We start from the raw sequence: 18,661 nt of genomic DNA, 5'->3' as shown, positions 1-18,661 counted from the left end.
TAGAGAGGAGATTTGTTGGAGGCAGAAATGAAGGCATAAGTGGATTAAGGAAGGTGATGGAAATGCCTGGTTCTTTCATGACTTGGCAAACAAAAGAAGGAAAAGTTATGTGGCCAAATTAGTGATAGATGGGGAGGAGATAAAAAATTAGGATGAAATAGCTAGAACTTTTGTGAATCACTTTAAATCCATTTATAGAAGGCCTTTAAATGAGAGATTACCTTTGGAAGGGTTAGATTGACTAAGATTGGGTCAGGAAAAAACAAGCTAGTTGGAAAGAAGGTTTGAGGAAGAAGAGATAAGGAAGATGGTTTTTTTTATGGATAGATCTAAGGCTCCGAATCCTGATGGTTTTACAATGGCATTTTACCAAGATTGCTGGGAGGTGCTGAAGGGTGACTTAGTTGAGCCTAGGAGTCAATGCCACTTTCTTGGCCTTAATTCCTGAAAAGGCTGATGCGGCTTGCCCTTAGGATTTTAGGCCAATTAGTCTGGTGACCAGTATTTACAAAATTCTAGCCAAGGTCTTGCAATTGAGACTTAAAGAAGTCCTTCCTTCTCTAATTAGCCAAAGGGAGACAAATTACTGATTAGATTTTGATTGCCACCGAGTGTGTGGAGGAGATGAGAAGATCAAAAGAAGAGGTTTTGTTTGTAAGTTGGATCTTGAAAAGACATATGATTTGGTGGATTGGCAACTCCTGCTTCATGTTTTGTGAAGTTGTGGCTTTGGAGAAAGGTGGTGTAATTAGATTTTTGGGTGCATTAGTTCCTGTCACTACTCTATCTTGTTTAATGGAGTAGTGAAGGATTTCTTTTCAGCCTGTATGGGTTTTGGGCAGGGAGACCCTATCTTGCCATTCTTATTTACCTTAATAGTTGATGTGTTTAGTAGAATGATCTCAAAGGCTGACAGGGAGGGTGTAGTAAGAGGGTGGCGAGTTGGTAGAGAGGAAATCCTAGTTACTCACCTTCAATTTGCAGATGATATACTAATTCTTTGTGAAGGGGGGGGGGGGATTTTGAGAAAGGTGAGAAATCTCAAGATGTTGGTAACAAATTTTGAAAGGGTATCCAATTCAAAAGTTAATCTTGATAGGAGTCAAGTAGCAGGGGTCAATTTGGAATTAAAAGAGTTGGAGGTTATTGCGGAGTGTCTTGAGTGTTCCATTTCTACTTGGCCTTTGCCTACTTGGGGCTCCCTTTAGGGGCACATCCTAGAGAGTAGTTTTTGTTGCCTAGTTGTTGAGAAGTTTGAGAAAAGACTGGCCTCGTGGAAAAAGAATTATATCTCTTTGGGGGGGGGGATCACTTTGATCAAAGCCACGCTAGCTAACCTGCCAACCTATTTCCTATTTGTTTTTAGGATTCCTTCTAGGGAAGCTAAAAAACTAGAGAAGTTGATGAGAGATTTCCTTTAGGAACCGGGGGAAAGTAGGAAAGATCACCTGGTCAAGTGGGAGGTGGTTTGTAGGAGTAAAGAAGAGTGGGGATTGGTATTGGAGAATCTAGTTCAAACGAACCAAGCTCTTTTGGGGAAATGACTGTGGAGGTGGCCTTTGGAAAGAGAAAGGTTGTTGCATGAGGTGATAGGAATCATTCATGGTCATGCAGAAAATGGGTGGGATGCTAGTATATTTCAACGGGCAACACTAGCAACTCCGTGGAAAGCTATTCACAGTATTCTCCCTCTCTTCAGCCTAATCAGGTATGATGTGTGTGCTGGAAACTTCGTTCTTTTTTGGGAGGATACTTGGATTGGTGATCTATCCCTGAAGGACCTTTTTCCTTCCCTGTTCAATATCTCTTTGTACAAAAATGAGGTTGTCTCCATTTTTTTCTCCTCTCTTGAAAATCTCTTGGCACCAAACTGGGATTTTGGCTTTCGTAGAGGTTTGAGGGATGGGGAGGTTAAGTGTCTCACCAGTTTATTGAGTCCTCTTGATAAAGTTTGTTTGGACTCTTCTCAACCAGACAAGCGAATTTGGTTCCCACAGCCAAAAGGGTCTTTCTCCTGCTCAACAGTCATTCCCAGTTAAGGAATTTTTGTGCAGGCTCATTCCTCCTAAAGTAATGGCTTTTTTCTAGGAGGTGTATCATGGGAAAATAAACACCTTATATGATAATCTACAAAAGAGAAGACCTTTACTTTGCATCTCACCCAACTGGTGTATCCGTTGCAGGTCCCATGGTGAAGACTGTTACCACTGACTAATTTCTTGTTCTTTTACTGCAGAGTTATGGGATTGGCTCTTCTTGTTGTTTGGGTGCAGGTGGAACATGCCAGCAGAAGTAAGTTTGCTCTTCGGTCCTTCTACCTTTCCTTGGCAGCCAAGAAGAGGGTGGTTAATGGCTGAAAACTTTGGAGCTGTTTGTTGATGTCTCTACGGGTATGCTGCTGAACAATTGGAAGTGGCCTCCTCTGTGCCGACACAATCAATGGGTGCCCTCTGTGGTCAACTCCACCCCCAGGGTTTTTGAAGTTAAAACTTCGATGGGAGTAGTGAAGGCAACCTGGGACCATCAGGTGCTGGAGGTGTAATCAGAGATGAAAGTGGGAAGGTGGTTACATTATAATCAGGTCCCATTGGGTTGGGTGATTTTCTTAAAGCTGAACTGTTTGCTTTGTTAGTAGGGCTAAGGAAAGCAAAGGAACTGAACATCCAAAAATTGATTATTGAAGGAGACTCATGACTAGTGTTAAATTGGTTAGGGAAGGGTAATGGTTTTTGGATCTATGCTAATGAGAGAAGAGAGGTTAAGTGGTTGCTGAGGGGAGTGGGAATCCAGGTTCATTGGGTGAAAAGAACTGCAAATGCCTTTGCTGATAACTTGGCAAAACAGGGGGTAGGTAGGGATCAATTGTTTTGGGCAATTCTGTAATCTTCTTGTTGTTTTGGGGGAGAGTTAAGTCATTTTATCTCTCCCTGAAATCTTGTATGTATTCTTGATTTCTTTTAATAATATTGAATTCTGTTATTGATAAAAAAAAAAGTGAAGGAGGTTAATGTGGAGATGTGCACGAGCAGCACTGATCTGGACTGTTTGGGAAGAAAGGAATGCCAGAGTGTTTCAAGAGAAGGAGAGAAACCTATAAGAGTTTAAGGATTGCATTTTTGAATAGGGTGGTCCAGTGGTTAAAATCTAGGGAGCTTTTCCGCCTTTTCTCCTTTAGTGATCTGTGGAGGAATTGGGCTGTAGTGGCAAGTAGTACCTTTCCAAAGCCTAGAGTAAGTATGAACTGGCTACGTCCTCCTACAGGCGTACTGAAGCTGGATTTTGATGGAAGTAGTCAAGGTAATCCAGGTCCTTCTGGGTGGGTTGGGAGGGGTTCTCAGGGAATGAGGCCGGAAATGTGGTGTTGCTCTACTCAGGTCCTCTACGAGTTGGGGACTCCACCAGGGCGGAGCTGTTGGCTGTAATTCTAGGTGTACAGTTTGCAAATCAGCTAGGAGTGACACAATTGTTAATCAAGGGTGACTCCAAGGTGGTAGTGGGCTGGCTACAGAATCCAGAATCTGTAGTGTGGTGTCATAAATACGGAATTAAGAGGTTTAAATGGCTAACAGGGGATTTGGCTGTAAGAATAGAATGGGTTGGGAGATCAGCTAATGCCATAGCCAGATTATTTAGCCTAGAGAGGGGCAGCAAGGGACCATTTATATTGGGCTCAATTGTAGTTTGTTTTTGTTCTTGGTAAGGAGAGTACGCAGCTCACGCCTCTCCAAGAAAAACTTGTATCGGTGTTCTACTTATTACATTAATAAATCAATTTATTTATCAAAAAAAGAAGTGGGTACTTTCCACTCTCAAATAGAAGTTTTCTTCCTCAGACATGTGTTTACCCACTCTAAAAAAAAAAGAGTAGTTAATTCACTCTCAGGTAAAAAAGTGCTAGCTTTAGACACATGGCTACCCATAGCAAAAAAAATTCCACTTGAGGCTAATTTTAGACACATGGCTACCTATAAAAATATATCCATTCCAAAGGATGTGGGGTCATATTAATCTTTGTAATTCAATTCCTAATTCAAATAAAAAAGTCATTTGAGATGCTTGAATTAAACTTGATTTAATTATTTAAATCAAACAAGAAATTCAAATTAGATATAATTACTGGATAAATAGCAAATCTCAAATAAAACGGTATTGTTACAAAAAATGATACATAGGTGTAGTTGCTCCGTACTTAGTTTGGGGGGCCATTCTCTAGTAAATTAAGATAGTAATATCCTTCACTGATGGTATGAATTTGTTTCTTAAAAGTTACAACATATCAAATCGTTGTCTCATGGCATTTAAATCAATTAACTTTAATATTTTAAACACAATGCTATATCATAATAAGTATTTAATTGAGCAACTGAATGCTAAAATATATTAGCAACTAGAGAAACTGATAAAATTATTATTTTATACTAATAATATTTTTAAGAGAAAAGAGAAAAAGAACAAGGGGCAAAGCCCTCTTGTTATTTAACTTGACAGTTTAACATAGTAACAAGATGCAACCATAAGAACAATATCAAAAGAAATTACTCGCTTGTATTTTTGTTGCCTAGGATGGTACCCAGTCGCCAAGATGGTGCCTATTTTATATAAGCCATGGTGTTTAGGTAAGACACTCGTTCAGCAAAGGGTGCTTAGTTGCATAGGCAACACCTTGACAACTCCTTTGTCTTGGAAAAAGATGAAACTGTTATTGATCAAATTTTAGATGTATGATGCCCCTAATTCCCAGAACCCGAATTTTTAATTTGAAACCCTACATCAATTTTGATTTTTTTTAAGATTTTTCTAGCTCATGTATCCAATTCTTTGCAAGAAGAAAAGGACCAGTTGTTTTATGCATGCGTGTAGGCAAGAGAAGTCCTGTGAATGTGATTAAAACTCATGCATCCTATGCATCCACTTGTGTTAGTCTAGATAACTCCCTGGATCTGATCATATATAGCTGGAATTAGGATGTGGAATGATGGTTATCAGAACATTTATCTCTTTCAATAGTAAAATTCTGTTTATTTGGTATCTCAGTTTTCCGTGAACACATTTAGTTCGGAAAACTTTTATTGTGACTTTAAATAAATTAGTAGTCTTTAGTCTTTGTCGATAATTTGATATATACTTTACATTTTCTCAAAAAAAACTAGTCTTTATTTTTCATTCTAGAAGAAACGAATCATAAATATATGAAACTTGGTTGGCTTGCAAACCTATTATTTTATGTATTGTGCTTGCATGAGGTTCTCTCCATTGAAAAAGTTGGGCGAGATATTGCAGAAGGGAACAAAAATGCAAACATACTTAAATGATTAGATAACTCCTAACTAAACTTTATACATTAAAATTAAAACAGACGCAACTGTACACTCAGGCAAAACTTTTAGGCATCCATGTAATGGTCATATAGAATTACACAAATGCACACTCCCAAGAATATGAAATATTTGAATATCTTTTTTTCTGCCTCTCCATATCCAGTCCACCCTTATCAAGACCCAGCAAATAGCTGGGACCAACATTGGGCAATGGTCTTTTCTTGTGTTTTGATTTTAACCACCAGAGTGCATTTATAACCACATAATTTCAAGTTTATTCATCCATTCCTTTTACTGATCTTTATTAAACTTGCTTTGTTATTGTCCTGCAACAGTTCACGAATGTATTTTCTAGAAATCCTTTAGTTTGTTTCATGCTAAATTATGCACAAATACCGTTGAAACAGGTTAATTTCTGTGGGCCTGGTGTAATATTAGATGGAGTGGCTACTGGCTAGCGAAGTATTTCTGCATCAGGAAGCTGATGGATGTTACTATAACATGAGAGGCTGTATAGATTACTGCATTGTATAAAACTAGTTGCCTTTGCATAGTTACTTGTTTATTATGTTAATTGAATTTGCAAATTTTTTCCCAATTAATCTCCCTCACTCACTCTCTCTCTCTCTCTCTCTCCTTAGATATCTGTTCTGTGAGTGTCTATTTTAGGATTCCTAATTACTATATTTGTCCTCGTGCACTTAATTTTCTAGTAGTTACATTTAAAGAGTAAGCTTAGGTCTGGCTTCTGCAAAAATTTTGCAGTAGGGTAATGTGAACAGGTGGTTGAGACTCTAAGTCTTAACATCTTGTAGATAGGTTCACCTAACCAAGTGTGTTGTCCTTGTCGATCAACTGCCAGGTCTTCTTTTGCATGTGTCAAGACCATCTAAATCTGTGCAGGGCTGACTTGGGGTAGACTAAGTGGATAACCGGGGTGGGTGTGCCCTCCTCGTTCGTCATTGTTATGATGCCAATAGGTGAAGCCAATTGGCTAGTTAAGCTTAAATTTAGCTAATGTAATTACCATTGTCAACATCCTTCCAACTTTTTCCCAGCAGTTTTTAGCGTTCTGTTTTTATTCTTTCATTGTCCACATCCTTGGTCGGTGGTGGTGACAAGTGACAAGTTGAGGGAGCATGGGCTCAACTGCTCAACATAACATGCCAACTTCATACTCGGAGAGGGAGTGTGATAGTGGTCTCAAAATGAAAGTAACTCGACTGGTGGATTCTGGAATGGGTGGGTGTATCTGGGCTTATCATTTCATGTCAGGACCTTAATGAAGGAATAACCAAAGAGCTGAAATTCTATCTGATTTGGTTCTATACTTCTAATTTATCTGACCCATAATTCATGTATTGTTCTTTTACCAAGTATGCGTCACAAATGAGAAAAAGAAAAGATAAATAAACAAAGAGCTAGTTGATGACCATGCGAGGCAAAGACCAATGTCATTGCATACTGGGTTGAAGGAAATGCTGGTTAAAGTTAGATTACATGGTACTGGCTCCCAGCAAACTGACAGGCACTTTGGTTAACAAAAGCCATGCTGTTTTGTCTGTTTCCCATGTTATTGGCCACAATTTCCCACGCAAATTAACACTGTTGTTTGATGAAGGGAGGGAAAAAATAACAACCTGTTCATGGGCCGGGCTCGGGCTTGGTTTTTGCTAAAATTTGAATGGGCCCGGTTCTAAGCCTGAGCCACAGTGTAAATCAGGCCCGAAGCCTGGCCCTTGAACAGGTCATACTGTCTCCCTCTTTTGGTTTTCATTGTTGGTGAAATTAAGAAAATTTACTTTTTATTTTCTGTGTTCTTATTCATCAAAAGAAAAGAAGGGAACCAAGTAAGTTGTAGAAGGGGGTTTTTCTTCTTTCATCTTCATTTTCTGTTCTTGGCACCATTTTTGAGGCTCTCCAAAAGGCATCGAAGCACAAGGGAATGTCATAACTGATGGAGCAGCCCAGCTAAGCCAGCAGGAGCAGCGGATCAAAACAAAAAAAAAGAAGAAGAGGGGAACTCTGAACTCATCACTGATCTACAGCTGTTGAATAATAGCCATTAATTGGTAAATTAAGAAATCCCAAAGAACGACTCCATGTAGACATAAATACATAATAAATAATCTCCATTTATCATTTTTGGGATCTCCTAACACTGATGAACACATTCCTTGAAATGGAAAAGTATATTTCCTTTTCCCTGCAAGCTATATGTGGTTGTTATGAACTCTTATTTCAAATTCAAGAAATTCTAATTAAGAAAAGTAAAAGCTAGACGTGTGAAGGAAGAATTATTTATTTCAGGAAGCATTTTTAAAGCTCTTGGGGCAGTTGGAGACTTGGAATTAAAATACAAAAAAGGGAAATGACTCAAATAAGTGGGCAAGTAGTGGGCTCAACATCTATTATTAGGTTTCAGTTTTTGTATTAGGGTCGGTGACAATTGTAGTAGGGATGTAGAGAAGGGATTCTTTTGAGCATTTTCTTATTGATTTGTAGTAATTCAATCTTCAAAGAATAGATTTAGACTTTGAATAACATATCTACAACAATCGAATATATGTTTCTTTCCCACTTTCTCTTGTCTTCCTTAGACATATCCCCACAATCTCTACAGAGTAGATTAACAGCTATCTGGTCTATTTGTTTGCTTAGTAATTAACAACGATTCTTTGTGTCCAAAGGATTAGGCCAGCGGCGCCGTGGCCACTTGCTTAGTCTGATTTCAGGCTTTAATTTGAGCTAGCTCGGCTGGTTAACATCCCTACTTGTGCCCAATTTTGTTCTCTTGTCTATATTAATACTCAATGAATATGTTTGGATATCTGTTTTCACATGGAACCAGAGGTCATTTCCCATAATTTTCATTCAAAAGATGGGGATATACAGTCATCATTTGAGGCCATGGAATCAACTCTTCATCCTTTCAAAGGTCACACTGCCCACAACCAAGAAATAAGAGACCAGAAAAAGGTGTAAAGAATGTTGTCAAGACAATCCCAAGCATCATGAAATGGCAATAAACTAAACTAAAACCATCAAAAGCATTGAAAATTAGCTCTTGGATCACAGAGATGAAGGCCCTGTTCACATTTTGGAAAGTTACCCAGGTAATATCCATGTTATTTTATTTTCTAGGTAAATAAGAAAATAACCATTTTAGCCATAAAAAGTCATTATTAAAGGAAGCAATTTTATTTCATCATATTGGCAATTTTCCCTCAAATGGAAAAGTTACTTATCCATCTGGATAAGTGCTACCTAGTGAAACTAAAATTTCCATGAATCCTAGATAAATCTAAAAATAAGAAGTAAAGAACATAAGTATTTTGGTCAATGAAAACCAAACCAACTTTCCCCCTCTCAAAATCCAAAAAAAAAAGAAAAAGAAAAACAATCCCCAAATGCTTATACCCATATGGGTTGGATCATATGTACTCAGAACCCATTATCCACCAAAGTGGTACCACTTCAAAGTTCAATTGGTCCTTTACCTTACCTCAAGTCCGAATCGAGATTAGAATGAATCCGGGTCGGATGAATTCATCCTGACATGTATGTGAATCATCCACACTGCAGCATGCCAGCATTACCCTTACTCCGGAAGCAGATGGAACACACTCCAATCACGTGAGGGTCTCAACTGCTAGGGGGAACAAGGTTCTGTAAAGCTGTAAAGTGAGGAGTAGGCGACCCGTCAGAGTGCCAGGCTGGAAACACGGATCATGGATCTTGCTGCTAAACGGGAACCAAATTAGTCCAGACAGGACATGCACGGCTGCTTTCCAAAGAAACAAAGAAAGGGATAAAGGCTGATGCCATATTGGGCTCATGTGATGGGCTGATGGCAATGATACCCACCACACCAATTTAATTGGGTCTTTCTATCCATAACAAAAAAAAAAAAAAAAGCAATTATTTGGGTTCTCATTTTTCGAGGACAATTTTGTCTATCTGTTTTCACCAATGTTTTTGTCCTTGAGTAAATTACACATTGAATATCACCTTAATTTTTCTGTTTGTCATCTGTTCATAAGGTCAGTAGGTCACATATCAAGTGAAAAGATAAGAAAAATCGCTGGTAATTCGGTGATGGGCCGGAGACCCAAAGAACATTGTGGGTTGTCCAATTTGAAAGTTCAAAATTGAGACCGTTAAAACAGAATATCAGGATAAGTAGTTATCACAGGCTTTTCATTGTGCTTTAACTTGATTTCTTTGTCTCGGTCTCATTACTTCCATAACTTATAATTTAAATGAATAGAAATAAATGAATCAATCAAGTGTCAACGCAATCTTTCATCTGAACCATGAGAATCTAAGGGTCTGTTTGGTCGGACTCAGAATCAAAATCCATGGGAAATGGAATCGAAATTGGATTGATCTATTTCCCTGCCTCTATGGTTCAGATGGGGATCAGACTCGAAATTGATTGGAACGAGATTCTCATTCCAAAGGGAGAGGAGGGAATGGCCATTCCCTCAAATGGGGTAATGCCAATTTATTAAGAATGATAATGAGATTCCGATTCCAATGGATAGAATTGGAATGGGTCATTACTATTCCGATTCCAAACCCTTATTCACACGAAACAAATGGACCCTAAAATATTTATAAAAGAAACTATTTTAACAAGCAAATTCGATGTCTATTCATACATCAAAATGAGCCTTCTTTTGTTTTACTCTAGCCAAAGTTTTTAGGAATTAGATCGAAAACTTCATTATTTTGGTCCCTCACTGAAAAGAATAAGCCCAAATTTTGATCAATATATTTTAAATTTCAAAATAAATATCATTAAAAGAAACTACAAGGGTTAAAAACTGAAATTTTCATTATTTTGAAACATAGTAAATTTTTATAGATTCTTTGATTTTCTTTAAAACCATCCCAAAATTTCTGAAGTATTGGCCAAAATAAATGTAGACAAAATCAGAAAACATTTAATTTAACTCTTTCATGTAACTAACCAAAATTAGAACTCTTCAATTTCAGCAAAATTTAAAACCCTATTCTAGGTATTCAACTGGTACAAAGTTGTAAAACTTGGATATTGAATTCATTTCATGGGGCATTTGTGTTTTAGTAAATAGGGGTGGGTAAGTTGGTGGATCCCATGGAAAAGAAAGAAATTCATGTTCATATTTTGTTATTAATGGATCCCATAGCAAAAAAGGATTTTCATGCAGCTCATTTACCTGTGTAAGTAAAACCCTCTTAAGACTTAAGACTTAGTAAATAATTTTTCTATTCACACGAAAATTGTCCTTTCAATAATAACTGTTTGATGAATAAAATGATCATTATATAACTTTACCTAGGAAATAAAAAAAACTTATTCTGATAGGGTAAATACATTTACTCAGATAAATGATTTACCGAAAAACAAAGGAGACCTTAATACCAAAAAAAGGTTAAAAGGATACTGAATTCCCTTTTGATGGGTAATGAAGTAAATTCCTGAGTTTTGTACATTCAGATTAAATGATTGAGGTGGTGGGAATTGAAAGCATCTTGAACCCGAGAAATAACTTCACTGATGGTGGGTTCCTCTCTGTAGCTTTCATTAATTGGTAAGTACTTGCAATTCCCTGTGCCGATGGGAATAACTAATTTGGGGACATGGTTGTAGTACGCTAATAATGGCATTGGAATTTAAAATCAGGTGGAGTTTTCAATTGGTTCGGGTCAGGCCGGAAATGCAAGTCCAGGACCCGATGCGAGAACGTGTCTATTTCGAGGCATTTATATCAAACAATCAAGGGAATTTTGGAAGGCTGACTAGGTTATTTAGGAAAAGCCCCAAAACCCAAATTCTTCCAGCCTGACTAATAACCGAGTAATGAAAAGTGAAAACATTGCTTGGTGGATACGGGCCAAGGATTTTGGATGTTTGGTTATTCTTATTGCATTTTTTTTTGGTTTGTTTTTAAGTTAAAATTCAGTCAAAATAGTGAATACAAAAATTATCTATAAATCTATGTTATATTATTCTTGACTGATCTCCTAACTGCATGAAGAAGCACAGGTTCACCCATATCTAGTGTTGAAATTTAATTAGAGAATGACCCATGCTAAGTACAAGACATCCAGTTGTATGGGGGTAAGGCAATGGGAATATGGGTTTCCTGAAGGACGGAGGATGGCCTCTAGGAAGAAGGGGAAAAGGTCTACGAGGGTCGTGGCTGGTGGAAGATGATGAAGGTTGCAGTAGGGTGGTGGCTCTATTCTCAGAAAGACATGAAGTCCCTGGGGATTTAATCTTCATCTTATTATTATAAATGTAGAGTTCCGAATCCTGGTTTTAGTCAGAAACAAACTTTACAACCTTGTATTGAGAATATCTCACTACTCTACTTATGTACGTTACTTCAATTACAAGAAGCTGTTGGAACTGTATAGGCAAAAGTGTCTATAGCTGTGGTAGTGTGAGATTCGCTATTGCATGCACAGATTTTTGTGCATCGGTGTTTGGGTTGGTGGGTGTCTTTTTACACGTTTTTCCTTCTTTATTCTGTGTAAAACTGGTTAAGTTGGGTGATGACTTTGGGGTTCAAGTCCATGCACTTACACAAATAATTATGTTTGATTTAAACAAATTAAAATTAATTTAAAATGTAGAAGTTTTGACTCTTTTATTTGAATTAAATATCTTTTTTTTTTTTCTGAAATTGAAAAGATACGTGTCAAAGAAACCATTCAACCTAAAAGGTTAAGAGGTTAGATGAAGTTTATGAATAGATTTTTATTCTCTTTTTCAAAAGCTTTGATTTTTCCTCTAATTCGTTGTATTAAAATATTAATCATAGACGGATGAATATCTACAGCATGAAAAGCATGAGAGGACTATATTTTTTTCCTTTTTTGGATTACTTTTTTGCCTTTGTTATTGGACACATAAGTAAATGGGCCCACGGAGTATAGGTAATATTATGGAAGGGTGGGCTTGTTATCTTAGAAGGAACGTGGCAACTGGCAAGTGGCAAGAAATGGGCCATAGAAGCCCACGAGTATTTTGCTTCTTGTAGCCAGATTTTCAGAGGATCCTTACAAAGTTGGTTATGAAATGGAATAGGTAGACCTAAGCTTCCAACTTGTTTCATACCTAATACTTAGCAAATTTGAATCTTCACCCAAACCCGGAATGAATTTATAATTTATAGATATGGATTTTCAGGAATCATGATCAACCAGTTTCATACAAGCCCTATATTTTTTAGGTTAATTTTAGGGTTGATTTGCTATGAAATTATTTATTTGCATAAATGCATTTAACTTTATTTTTCTTTGTCAGAATATATTAATTAAGTAAATGAAACAAATTTTTAATGGAATCCTAATTTTCATAATAATACTTTGGCCAATTTTCTCTTCCATGGATAAATGATTCATTCACCTAGAAAAGAATAAAACTTATCCGAGAAAGTGGCAAAAAAATTTATTACAAGGAAAGTTCACTTTTCATGAATCATACACTTCCTTACAAAAAAAGAATGCGTAGAAATTAGTTAAAAAACAAACAGATCCTTAATGGTATACCCTACAATCCAAGTTGGTAGGCAAAGGGTTATACATTGGGGCCTAGATTGCATCAAATCAGTCATGTTTGTAGCTCACCACTCGACAAACCCATGTAGTTATTGGTCCACTGAAAATGGGACAGGTGGCAAGTTAATGGTCCCACCACCAAACTACGAGCGTTTTAAGTTGTAATTACTATATTACTATATTACTATATAATAACAAACAATGTAATTCCCTCATTTGCTGCAACCAAAAATTTTAACATATTCCAAAAAGTATGGGAATCCAATAGCACATTGGAAATATCTTCACATGAATTTTATATGTACAGATATTCTCATGCTCAGCTTTTTTCTAGAGCAAAAACTTTTAACTCGATGACTACATAATGGGGGTAGCCGTTCCTCAAACCCATAACCCTTCATTCTTCATTCCAGGTGCAGGTGGATGTTGAGAATTGAGATTGCATCAGCGTATGCCCCACATATACATCTGATTGTGCATTGGGAACATCGATTGAAGTCTTCACTACAATTAATTAGTGATTTTAGCAACCAACCAATTGGCATAGTAATCAAGGTTTTCAAACCATTGTTGACCTAGATGATCAGATTGTTTGGCTCAGAAATCCTCCAAGCAATTGGTTTAGTTTTATCTTAAACTCGGTTTTTGGCTAAAAATCATTGAAAAATCAATAACCCATTGATTCAGGCGATCGAACCATCAACCTATTCAACTATTTTTTGATCGTTTTTATTTTTAATTTATTTGTCAGAACATGCCATATATTCAAACCAGACGATCCAACTATCACCCAAAAATCAGTGGCCAAAACAATTTCATTTCTGACAGTAACAATTCAGTTAGAACAGGATAATTAAAGTGAACATGGTAAATGATACAACTGGGGCCAAAGATTTTTAAAAGAGAAAAGAAGCTCTACCTCTATCCATCTTTGACTTGTGTATATCTCTCGTACAATCCAGTTTTTCGCAATTGTGGCCAAACCACATGATAGTCTATGCTTTATATTTTTAGTAAACACAATTTCTTTGAGAAAGGAAAAAGAAAAAGCTGATTAAGACTTAAGAGCAATAATAATAAAAAAAAAAAGATAAGGCTAGCATTGAGTGTACGAATCGAATTATTATTATTATAGAAAAAAATAGGGGAGATCAAAATAAAACTCTTGTAAGTCGCTAATGATTTTGATAAAAATGAGGATATTTTAGTAATTATAAACCTAAAAAATTTTTCAGAGATATGGTTCATGTGTTAATACAAGCTAGATTTAAACTCTGAAATGAAAGTTGTTTTTTAGATTAACACATTATTACCAAATGCCATTTAAGACCTGTTCCCATATTTAGTGGGAGATAAATCGGTCAATCAGTAAATTGATCATGATTCTCGCGTTTATTTATCGCTAATTATATTGGATCCCATGATAACCAAGATACGAGAAAGTATCAATTACCCCCTCCAACTTACCCACACAAGGATAATATTCTCTCTCTCTCTTTCTCTCTCTTTATATACCGCACAAGAACACTAAATCATGTTTATTTGAGCAAGTTTTACCTAGAAAACATTTTCTTGCATGAACATAGATGGTATTTGGTATCATGTAGCTTTTCCAATAATGGTGAGCATTGCAGATGTGTTTAACAAAAAAAAAAATCCTAAAAAAGAAGTTATTTGATTGAGCCATTTATCAGATAAACAATTCTCTCGAAAATCGTGTAAATTATTTATAAAAAAACATTAATTTTGATATTTTCATTTTTACTATTTAGCTTATGTGACTGCTAGTGGTGTCGTCTAGTGGCCCCTAATGGCCTTGAGGTACAAAAATATATTGTACAAAACGTTTCAAACAGATTTTATCTTTTTTTTCAACACAAAATTATATAAAACCTTTATCTTATAAACGCTATCGATACCAAATACCCCATAATTACCCAACTAACTAAAACCGAATGGGGCATAAAGATTAAGAAATTAACCCATAATATATTTGAAATATAAAATTAGAAAAAAGAAAAATAATCTCGCATTGATATTTAATCCAACAAAATTCAAAAGATTCCGAGAAAATGTGGACCCTAGTCTCCACTTTGATTGGGAGACAGGGTCTACAACCGGCTATAGCCGATTCCCCATGCTTTTAAAATAATTAAAAAAATTGAAAATAACCATACACCAGAGGATGAAATCCCGTCTCGGCTGGCTGTCAGAGCGTCAGAGATCCGACGTGGCTCTTACCATGTCATACACGTGTCTTCTTTTTGCTGTGGAGGTGGAACGCTTAGCTGTAAATACAAGGACCAATGCCCACTGTGCTGAACGGGAAATTATTACTAGGGATAAACAATGAAAACTTATTATTGTCCTCTATGACCAAGAAATTGGCTATAGCCGGTTGTGGATCTCAGTCTCTCCCAATATAAGTGGAGACTCAAGCAGTGATACAGAGATATCAGATCCTGCATCGACTCCCACACTCGTAGTCACAGACACTTCTAGTCCTAGCTAATCGAGAGTCGAGAGTCGAGGCGTTTGATCTTTCCATTGGGAGAAGGAGATGCCGGTCAGTCGGATCGCAGTTGGAAGGCCCGAGGAGGCGACTCACCCCGACGCCCTGAAGGCCGCGTTGGCTGAGTTCTTCTCCACACTCATCTTCGTCTTCGCCGGCGAGGGTTCCGGCATGGCCTTCAACAAGCTCACCAGCAACGGCTCCGCCACTCCCGCCGGCCTCGTCGCCGCCGCGTTGTCTCACGCTTTCGCCCTTTTCGTCGCCGTCTCCGTCGGCGCCAACATCTCCGGCGGCCACGTCAACCCTGCTGTCACCTTTGGCGCCTTCGTCGGCGGGAACATTACTCTCTTCCGCGGCATCCTCTACTGGATCGCTCAGCTCCTTGGCTCCACCGTTGCATGCCTTCTCCTCAAGTTCGCCACCGGTGGCCTGGTGAGTAGCACTTTCACCGTTTCACGTGAATGATGATAGAGAAGTTAGTTATTTCCGTTTCTTTGACCGTTAAACTGGGCCTGGGCCTGGGCTTGTTTATGGTTGGTGCAGACTACCTCTGCTTTCTCATTGTCATCTGGGGTGACCGTGTGGAACGCGTTCGTGTTCGAGATCGTGATGACGTTCGGGCTTGTGTACACGGTGTACGCGACCGCAGTTGACCCGAAGAAGGGAAGCTTGGGCACGATCGCCCCGATCGCGATCGGGTTCATCGTGGGTGCCAACATCCTGGCGGGTGGGGCATTTGACGGAGCTTCAATGAACCCGGCCGTATCATTCGGACCGGCCTTGGTGAGCTGGAGCTGGAAGAACCACTGGGTGTACTGGGTCGGGCCTCTGATCGGAGGTGGGCTCGCTGGTATTGTGTACGAGTTGTTTTTCATCAACCACTCTCACGAGCAGTTGCCCGCCACCGACTACTAAAAGAAATGAGTATGATGAGAGCGGTTGTGTCGAGGGGTTTTCTTCCTTTTTAGTTTTTACTTTTGTGTGAATTCATGATCAGAATTTGTAATCAATCTTCCATCATCCACCGTCCGATTTCCAAGGAATGCTTTGGTGTGTATCGGACTACCGGGTAGGTAGGGCTGTGCAACTATGTAATGTTGTTTTGGTTGTTTGATTCCATTGCATGATCATCAGAAGTCTGATACTCTCTTCATCTTCTCATTGTTGGCTTTTGTTTCTATGATCCGTCTTTACAAGCTACAACGACTCCACGAGATGTTCACGAGTTTATATTGGCTCCCTACACAGCGCGCCCCACGGTGCCCCACAGGTATATCACAGCGTGCATTGGGAACATCTCCCTAGGACGCCGATGTAAGTTCACATAAGTCACGAGTTCGGTAGGTTAATGGTACAAAGGAAAATTTTACGGTATCTGAGACTCAGAGCATCAGAACATGGTAATTGACAGCAAGTCCCAGCTGTAATAGCTACAAATCGGAGAAAATCTGGCAAGGACGGACCTATGGCTATGGGGCCTGCCAGAGAAGCAGCATGTGGGTTCCCGCATATTGTGGAATCATGCATTCGTGATCTCTACCTTCACATCTGCGCCCCATAGAGCGCGCCCCAAAACTGTCTCACATGCACATCTGAGCGTGCAGAGAGAACCCGTACTTGTTATTGGGAGATCTTTTCAATATACGTTCTCAGATGCACAGAAAATATCTCCCGTATTTGTCATTGGGAGATCTTTTTCACTATTTGGTTGAAATGTGGCCTGTGGTGCGTTTTTGGGGAGTATGTGATGGGAGATGTTCTTAATACAGAGTGGGATGTGGCTGTGAGGTTGGTGTGAGGCACATTCTATAAATATCAGATTTCAATTTATTTTTGGGAGAATGACCGATACCCTCAATTAGAATTTGTAGGTTCAATGTACCGTCGGGTAGGTGCCAGCTCGGAATTGATGTTAATTCATGGGCGGGCGTGAGTGCATAGAGTGTGGGTATCGGTCCATTTGAATGTTTATAGTCTTGCAGTGTAAATCAAAAATCTGCTCCGTTTGTTTTTTAGGGCTCTGTAGGGCGCGGGTAGTATTTGGTTGTGGGGGTGTAAATGGATTGGATCATGATTCGATCTGATATGAGATCTAATTCTATTTGGTCGAATTCTAATCACTTTAGTTTGGATCTTCGGATTGGATTGAATAAAAGGATCCAATCATAAATCAAATCGGATTCGGATCACCCCTATTCGATTTGAGATATATTATATATTTATAAATAAATAAATAAATATATATATATATATAAATACATATATAAGTTATTTATTTATTTATAAATATATTTTTTATATTATATTTTTATAAATTTGTTATATTATTTATTTTTTTATAAAAAACATGATATGATGAAAATAATTAAAAAATACTTATATATATTTTTTATTTTTACTTTATTTAAATTAGTATATTTTATTCTTCTTTTAATAATTTATTAATTTTTAAAGAAAACAAGTTGGAACGGATCAAATTTGAAGATCCGACTTATCGAAAGGATTCAAATTCAAATCAAGTCCTATCAGATCCAATTTGATCTTTAGATTGGATCGGATCCAACATAAATAGAGTCAAATTGGATTCGAATATACCCTCATTCAAATCTGATCCGATCTTTTTGCATCCCTATTTGGTCATTTTATATTGCATTTATCTTAAAAAAGGAAATACCAAAAAACAAAAAAGAAAACATCAAAACATTATTTTTTTGATGTTTTTGATAACTGGACGCCATTAGATAACAATAAGTTGAATAGTGTGAATATTGAAAAAACACCTTGATATTGGGAAATATTGAAAAGAAGATTTCCCATCATATGCCTCTCAAATAAACCAAGGCAAATGCTTATTTGATAAATAATTTAATTAAAGGATTAAATACTTAAAATATCCTTATGGTGTAGAAAATGGACAAAAAATTACCAAACGTTGTAAAGCAAAGGAATTGCCGAGGAATGCAGCATCTCTCTACAACTGTACAACGAATACCCACCTCTATGATTTTCTGTTTTTAAAAAACTGTGTATCTGTGAATGCACTTTCCTTTTTTTTTTAAACAATTTTCATTTGAACCAACTTTCCCGCTCGAAAGCTACTGAATTCGTGTGGCTCCTAATCCTAAACAACCATTTTTTCATCAAACGGAGGTCGTTTCGAAATCTATAAGATTATCAGATGAGAACTCTCGAAAGTCGAAACACTTTATAGCTAGTTCAATCCGACAATAAGAAGCTACTGAATTTGGTTTTCGGCAGTTGTTCATTATGTGGTGTA

General features: G+C 37.6%; 2 protein-coding genes across 2 annotated transcripts in view; both read left to right on the top strand.

Annotated features, from left to right (window-relative positions):
• LOC148870942 (uncharacterized) overlaps positions 1 to 5,916 on the top strand; it is a 28,093-nt gene extending 22,177 nt beyond the window's left edge. The window contains exon 7 of the mRNA XM_088967162.1: positions 5,726 to 5,916. The gene's annotated coding sequence lies outside the window, so the exon portion shown is untranslated. The remainder of the gene's footprint in view (positions 1 to 5,725) is intronic.
• Positions 5,917 to 14,890: 8,974 nt separating this feature from the next.
• LOC148870941 (aquaporin TIP1-1-like) lies at positions 14,891 to 16,545 on the top strand. Its single transcript, XM_088969755.1, has 2 exons — positions 14,891 to 15,816; positions 15,928 to 16,545. Exons 1-2 carry the CDS (start codon positions 15,433 to 15,435, stop codon positions 16,297 to 16,299), a joined length of 756 nt encoding a protein of 251 aa, XP_088825881.1. The 5' UTR covers positions 14,891 to 15,432; the 3' UTR covers positions 16,300 to 16,545.
• The last annotated feature ends 2,116 nt before the right edge of the window (positions 16,546 to 18,661 follow it).

Source organism: Nelumbo lutea, chromosome 2 (genome assembly GCF_056320005.1).
Source record: "Nelumbo lutea isolate HS-2025 chromosome 2, American lotus-T2T, whole genome shotgun sequence".
Classification (NCBI taxonomy): Eukaryota; Viridiplantae; Streptophyta; class Magnoliopsida; order Proteales; family Nelumbonaceae; genus Nelumbo; species Nelumbo lutea.
This window is presented reverse-complemented; position numbering and strand designations above follow the sequence as displayed.